The sequence below is a fragment of the Etheostoma cragini genome, chromosome 23 (genome assembly GCF_013103735.1).
Source record: "Etheostoma cragini isolate CJK2018 chromosome 23, CSU_Ecrag_1.0, whole genome shotgun sequence".
Lineage (NCBI taxonomy): Eukaryota > Metazoa > Chordata > Actinopteri > Perciformes > Percidae > Etheostoma > Etheostoma cragini.
In genome coordinates this window covers 5,724,539-5,732,393 of record NC_048429.1, presented here as the reverse complement: position 1 = coordinate 5,732,393, position 7,855 = coordinate 5,724,539, and the positions used below count along the sequence as shown (strand labels likewise).

General features: G+C 39.5%; 1 protein-coding gene across 4 annotated transcripts in view; it reads left to right on the top strand.

Annotated features, from left to right (window-relative positions):
* Positions 1-5,906, top strand: part of zmp:0000000711 (tubby-related protein 3) — a 19,602-nt gene extending 13,696 nt beyond the window's left edge. For all 4 annotated transcript variants that reach the window (XM_034863243.1, XM_034863241.1, XM_034863242.1 and 1 more), the window contains 7 exons: positions 2,516-2,649; positions 3,156-3,347; positions 3,541-3,653; positions 4,073-4,190; positions 4,288-4,386; positions 4,476-4,647; positions 4,772-5,906. In XM_034863243.1, coding sequence (XP_034719134.1) covers positions 2,516-2,649; positions 3,156-3,347; positions 3,541-3,653; positions 4,073-4,190; positions 4,288-4,386; positions 4,476-4,647; positions 4,772-4,905 — 962 coding nt within the window. In that variant the 3' untranslated portion in view covers positions 4,906-5,906. The remainder of the gene's footprint in view (positions 1-2,515; positions 2,650-3,155; positions 3,348-3,540; positions 3,654-4,072; positions 4,191-4,287; positions 4,387-4,475; positions 4,648-4,771) is intronic.
* Positions 5,907-7,855: the final 1,949 nt, after the last annotated feature.

Here is a 7,855-nt window from a genome sequence, read left to right as displayed (position 1 = left end):
AGTATAATGGGCCGAGGCGAGCCGAGGCGGGCCGAGGCGAGCCGAGGCAAGCTGTTACCAGCAGTGGAAAAACGCCAGAGTTAGTAAGGCACTGATTTTCTGTTAAAACATTTTAAATCCACAAAGCCCAGTCATTGACTTGTAACTGTGTTATTAGAAGATAAGAGCCAATTTACTTTCATGAGCATTTCTACTAATTTTTTTGCCTTCATCACTGACTCTGTGGAGTCCCATAATCCACCCTGTGTTAATAGTAACTCATAGTAGTAATGATAATACTAGTTCTAAATCACCTCTGATTAGCAGGTGTAAGTTGGGCAAAGTCAGACATTTTGACATCGCCTAGAACTCTAAGAACTCTGCTGCCGCAGAATGGAATAGTGAGACAGTGGTGTGATTGATGGCGACGCAGTGAGAAATGGGTCATTTAATAATAGGCCAGGGCATTGTTCGAACTGCAGTGCTCATCTATGGCATGATTATAAATACTGCCACAAACACACACTCCCCAATCAGCTGGCAGGGATTCATACAAGTTTATGAAAGATGCATTAAAACCTAGCCCTGAATGGGGGTACTTTTGTGATCCATCTGCCTTTGTGGAGCAAAAACAAGTTTCTCATCCTCATCCTCGTCATCTTGCATTTCAAGCAATAAAGTTCAAAACAACTCCACAAGTGTCCTAATGTTGGAATAGCAAAGCCACAGTTGAGTCTAGGCTCAAATGCACATAGGTAGCTCTAGATATATCTTTCTTTCCTGGGATTTAGTGTGATGTGATGCCACAGTAGCAAATGTCATTCTCCTTCTCAATAATGCAAGTCCTCATTGTTAATGCCCAGCCCAGTTTAGCATAGGAATATGTCCTCAGGATTTACAGCAGTTATATTTGGCTCCCTGTTCTCACATAGTATCTCAACTCCCAAGGACACGGAAGAAATTTGAAAGTTTGAGCTACGTATTTAATCAACTCATTCAATCTTGATTTGTAATTTTGACTTACTTTAAAATGCAATACCCTTGACCTACTTTACAAGGTTGTTGGTTAGCCAGGTATTAGTCCTCCCTGTCATTTCCAGAAGGCTGAGTTCATAAGCCACTGGCTCACACATCTTTGTCCAGTGTTTTAGTTGGAGCCCTGGAGTCACTGTTAAGAGGGAAGCTAACATTTGCAATCTGTATTTTATGTTGGTACTTGCTTTCTCTCAGGGATAGCCGCATATCCTGGAGGTATCTCTTTGCAAATATCCCAGTATAAATATTGTGTTTGGCTGTACTGTCTATCACATGATTATTTTTGTTCAATAATGCATAGGCCAGTGCTCTCCCAAGCCCCCTACTTTCTAACTTGCCCCTGACATGTTGGTCCAGGTGGCAACAAGGAAGTGGAAGAATGGCTCTTCTGTGTGCCAAGAAGCAAATGCTCTTTGTGTGAAGAAGCAGTGTTTGGCAGTGCTTAACCCTTTAATCACTTCAAAGCTGACATTTGGATTACAGTTATTAGGGACACTTGTGCAACATGCTCTAAAATTGTATACCAACCACATCAATACTATCAATTGTTATTCCTGATGGAGCAAATAATTAATATAAAATTTGACATATCTTTAACTTTGCAAAGCTGTGAGGAAACAATTTCCCCTGTTTACTGAGATCTTTCTACACCATTGGGCCGCTCTCATTCTCTGACAGCAAATTGAAATGTGAGTTGCGTCTTGGCTGGTAAATTCAATTATCAATGAAGAGACAGATGTCTCAAGGACTCTAGACTAACTGTAGTGAGCCAGGCCCCATTTGGCATTTGCATGACTGCACGGAACAGTCACTTCACAAGTGTACAGCAAGGGGGTAAGCAAGCCTCCACAAAGCGTAGCTCCTATGGAGCCATTTTGATGCTAATAAGCCATCACCTCCCCTTAGCATTCTATTGACTGACCGTCATTTTGGCATCCCTTTAACAGAGAATAACTTTACATCTGAAGTGTTTAAAGACGGAGTTTTGGTAAAAATAGGCTAATGATTGTGTCATAACAACGCAATTTTCTGTTGCATAGTAGACAATTACCGTACAGTACAGGACAACCTCTCAGGCAGTTTTTCACCGGAAGAAATCTTCTAATAACCTTTACTGGTCTCCACTGGAAGTCTACACCGTGGCTGTGTCCATTAATTTGACTGTCTATGGTGCACAGATGCAAGCTATGGGGGGCAAATGCATTGTTTGTGAAAGGTATTGAGGCCATGAGCCAAATGTGACCTTTGGGTAGGGTGAATGCCGAGCAGTAAGAATTGTTCCACTGGATAGAAAGTTGTCTGGAGATGGCTCAGTGAGAGTCACAAGGCTTTATCCACTTTCCTCTTTTGCTGTTAAAGAGTTGAAATAAGTCTCTCAGTAGTGTAGAGAATTAAAAAAAAACATTGCTTAAGTATTGCATCAGTGCTTAAGAAATTATTTCTCATAAATAAATGAAACAAAAAACTGTGAAATCCACCTTTGCCTCTTGTCCCTCACCAGGTCTGTCTGGCAGTATGAACTTCGATGAAGCCAGCGAGCATGAAGACGATGTGGAGGAAGAACGGACACATTCTCTGTCTCCTAACGCAGACACCACTAGACCTTCCTCTGCCGCCAGTGGCAAAGACATTCCAGTGAGTAACCCAATAAATGCACCAGGGTTTCTGCGGGGTCTTAAAAAGTCTAAAATCAAATTTCAAGTCTTAAAATTGCTGGAATATTGTGTTCTAGGTCTAACTGGTCTTAATGTCCCACCAAGCGCTTTAGAATGTTTTTTTTAGTGCTGTGGTGTGGAGTTCTGTTGCGAGTCCACATATAAGTCGCTGTATAACAAATGTTTGTAATACAAATGAGACCAACATGCAACTTAAATTGCAGCCAATCTAGACACCAGTCCTATGATGCCAATGGGGAAATCGGGGAATTGATGCAGACAATGTTTACGGACTCTAACATTAGAGTTTGTGTTACATTTCATTCAAAATGGTCTGGAAAAGGTCTTAAAAATTCTTAAATTTGACTTGGTGAAACCTGTAGAAACCCTGATGCACTCACCAGCAAGCTTCTAACGTAGACTATATAATCCAAACCACAATACTAAATACTGTGTAAAAACGTTCATGCGCTGTGTTGTACCCAGGAGGTGGTAACCCCCGGATCACCCACAGCAGAGGGCTCACCAATTGATGTGGCCAATCTAGAGGAGTTTGTTTTGCGTCCGGCTCCACGTGGTGTCACTGTTAAATGTCGAATCACCCGGGACAAGAAGGGCATGGACCGGGGCCTCTACCCCACCTACTTCATGCACATGGAGAGAGAGGATGGCAAGAGAGTAAGTGTGTGGCCATATAGTTGAACTTACTTTTTAAACTTAAAAAAAAGAACAATTACAAGTACTTAGACTATACTACACAAGACTTGATGTTAAAGAGTTATCAAATTAACTACAAGATGATGAAAGAATTAAGCTCTCAGGAGTATACCATCTGTGTACAGACAGTCCTTTTGTCTGTCTTCCTATCCAGGTGTTTTTGCTGGCAGGAAGGAAGAGGAAGAAGAGTAAGACATCCAACTACCTTATTTCAGTGGATGCCACTGATCTGTCACGAGAGGGAGAGAGCTACATAGGTAAACTGAGGTAAAAACTTTTTCTTGGATCTACCTGTGCCCATAGTGGACTACACTGTCACTGTCATTTGTTCAATTATACCTGACTGATATACATTTAAAAAGTCAAACTAATATCTGCCTAAAATCCTTGTGTAAATCCTTGTGTAAAGTTGTGTTGTATTAGTTAGTTATTAATTAGTTGAATTAAGTATTCAGTGGTGGTAAAGAAAGAGGGAGGAACCAGCGTTTAGTTATTAGTTATTGCTGTTATTAAACTGTTCATGGTTTAAGTGTAAGTATGAAATCATACCTTGTAGTGGTAATGTTCGGTTGGTTTTAAGATGGTTAACAATGCTTTGCCTTAAGAGGATGCCTTAAAAATGCTTCCATCAGTTGAAGGAACGTGAAACGGTGTAAACATTTCAACTCCGGTATGTATTCTAACAGGTCCAACCTCATGGGGACCAAATTCACAGTGTATGACAACGGCACCAATCCCTGCAAAAACCCCGGGACACTGCTGGAAGAGAGCAACACAAGACAGGAAGTGGCTGCCATCTGCTACGTGAGTGAATGACAAAGACGCACACAAGCGTTTGCTGCGTTTCTTGTTCATTGATAATTTGAAGTGAAACTGTCACACTCTCTGTACCATTTGGCAGGAGACCAACGTGCTGGGATTCAAAGGACCACGTAAGATGACTGTAATCATCCCGGGCATGAACATGAACTTTGAAAGAGTCCCTGTAAGGCCTCAAAATGTGAGTCTGATGGTCCCAGAATCATTTATGGTGAACAAGGGCATCAACAGAATGGGTCAAACCTGAACATGCATATGATTTCATTACAGGAGCAGGAGAGCCTCCTGAGCAGGTGGCAGAATCACTCACTGGACAACCTGATTGAGTTGCACAACAAGGCCCCCGTTTGGAACGATGACACCCAGTCTTATGTGCTAAACTTCCATGGCCGTGTTACTCAAGCTTCAGTCAAAAACTTTCAAATAGTTCACGATAACGACCGTGAGTATTCCCCACTATTTGCTATTTGTCCATGCATATTTTCTGCACTGTTCAGGCTTACAGTAATGATTAACACACATACGTACGATTGTTTTACTGTTTGTTCACTGTCCCCTAACTCTAGCTGACTACATCGTCATGCAGTTTGGCAGAGTGGCTGAAGACATCTTCACTCTGGACTACAACTACCCCATGTGTGCTCTGCAGGCTTTTGCCATTGGCCTGTCGAGCTTTGACAGCAAGTTGGCCTGTGAATGAACCAACAGTTTTACCACACCACCACCTTTTCTGTCCTCCCTCAAATCTCGTCTTACAGGAGTGTATGGAGGCCAACAGCTACACTGCTTACATCTCCAGGAAACAGTTCAAGCAGAAGTCAAATAAGACTAAAAAAGAGAGCAGGAGGGCACTGATCGCATATGTTGGTGCTCTGTTGGCTGATCAAACAACCCTCCTGGTTCCTGTGCGGAAGTTGTTGTTTTTTGTAACATGTTAGGATTATTTCAATATCGGTTTAACCATTTTGTACAGTGTATGTGTACAAATGTATTCAAACTAAAAGGGAAAAGGCGGAGCAAATCACACTACTCTGATCTGTGCTGGAGACGGGTGCAAAAAGAACTGATGTTAAATGAACTACTCATTGAAGGTTTTTTTCTGTTGCTTTTGTTGCCTTTAAATTTGATTTGACTCAGTGTTTTTTGGTTCTAAGGATGGCAATGTCGGCTGAGGTGTTAGTCTACAGAGCATAAACCTTTGAATTACATAAAACACGGCCTTCCATTTGGCGCCACCCTCAGGCCAAAATTTAGAGTTTGGCCATTAAGCAAAGGTTTCTGTTTTTTATCCAGTACAAGTCTTTTCTGGCAAGTAAGTCAGAATTTTAATCTTGTTTACATCTTGAAGGTTGGCTACATGGTTTAGTCTGCCATCTACTTATAACTAATTTTGACGTTATTGTTTTATTGTTATTGTCAACCCTCATTTTATTCTTGTGTGGAAAGTGCATTATTTAGAACTGGCCCTTCTTATGGTTTTTGTGTTTTTTTTGTGAATAAGTGTAATTTTTATTTTATGACTGTGATTGTTTTTGTCATAACAAGTTGGATTATCATGAAAAAAAAACATAAATGCAGAATTGCACATTTTAAGAGAAAGGATAGACATACTGTATATAAAATATAAAGAAATGCCTTCTTATTGACCTATTCTGGCAGTCTCTATCTAACATGAAATACCAAATTTCATTTCAAGAGAGACTTTTTAAATAATTGATACAAGTGAAGCATTAATACACTTGACAGAGCCTATATTTTCATTGTTGCACAGATACAGTCGCATCAGACTTTGTATAAAGAGAAACAAGAAATTGACTGTATCTATGCTGAGTATTCAAAATATCAGCGACATTTTATTGAGGTGAAATAGACTTGTAGGCGATATTTTCTCAAAGCTTCAACATTATAACTGCCAGTCTCTCCTCATCTCCATTTGTATAAGGGAAATCAATAAAGGATAGTTTCCTTTAAGTCAAACATTTTGTTAATTCTCAATTTCACTGTAAGCATTTGAAAACGAAACTTAAAACACCTGTATAGTACATCAATATTCAGGGTCATGAATGATTTACACAGTTACTTTAAATCAGTCTTGTCTTGATCCTTTAGGAAAAAGTGTTGAGTGTTTTTCAGGTGGAGATATATTTGAATTTCCTGCTAAGATTTCCTCTGTAACATGCAAACACATACAAATACCGAGTTGTTTTTTAAAGGAAATTAACGATACAAATATTTTCAATAAGTGTGTGCCAGCAATTCATGAAAATCCTGTTTTGTCATTTTTGTGCAATGGCGTTTTAAAGAGTAAAAAAAGGAATTTATAGAAAATATTTTGAAATATATATTATGCTTTTACTACTTCGGTGAAACACATTCCAGTCTGACATTTGGAAACTATCCAACCAGATATACGGCTGTCTTTTAACAGACAGAAATACAACAATGGATGACCAAACTTATCATGTTGAAATATAAAGAGATTCATGTAATTCTGTGAACAGTTTATTTTCATAAACACAACAGATGTCAATTTAAATCAGAACACATTCGAAAGAAAAACAAAAGTACTTATTTCCATTGAGTTAAAATGTTTGAATAACCAAAATAAAGACAGTTTGAAAATTAAAGTGCTTCATAAGTTACTGTGTGGTTCCTTGTCTTCATTGTTGTCATGTAGAACATTATAGCACATAATCTATATGTATATTGCACATTAGAAGTGAGTAAACTGAGTATTTGCTGAAACTGACAACATTTGATGCAGTTATAACATTTCGGGGTCCTCTTACAACAACTCTAACACTGTTTATGTCTGATGAACTGGATGGACCCTTAAGGCTGGAGGATCCTGGTAGAGGGCACTACAGTCTGTATCACGCTGGAAGTGCTTTCACTTTGGCTGGAAGTTGTAATCTTCCCTTGTGTAGAGCTCACAGTGGTCAAGTGAATGCTGATGCTGTAAGGGTTAACGGTCCAGGCGATGCCAACCTGCTGGGATCTCATGGCCTGTGACTTTGTAACATTTGGACAGCGGCTCTAAGTTGGCCAACTTTCTCTTTCTTCTTTTGTTAGGCATCTTGGAGCTCTTGTAAAAAACATTTTGAACAATTCATTTTTAGTAAAGGACATGGTGCATTTTTAGCTTAGTATAAAGTTAATGTTATATAACTTTTTTGTTATATAACTAGGCCTACTCCAACGACTATTTCTAGTCACTGTTCTATTATCTTTTATTGTGACTGTTATAACCACTGTTCATCACACCCCCAACAGGCACCGTCAGACATTGCCTACCAAGAGCCATGGTTTCTTCCTAAAAGGGAGTTTGTCCTCACCACTGTCTCCCTAGATGCTTGCTCTTGGGGAAACTACTAGAATTGTTGGGTCTTTGTAAATTTTAGAGTGTAGTCTGGACCTACTCTATCTATAAAGAGTCTTGAGATAACTGATTTGATACAAAAAATGAATTGAATTGAATTTTACAATTAAAAAAAAAAAATTGAAACGTCACCTGGCACATTCACGTTGTGTTTTTATTTAGCAAAAAAAATAATCAGAATGCAGGAAATGATGCTCGAATTTTCCTGGGGGAGGACCCACAGACCCTCGCTTCAGGTGTCCCTTGGCCCGGCTGTTCTAATGTCCACCGA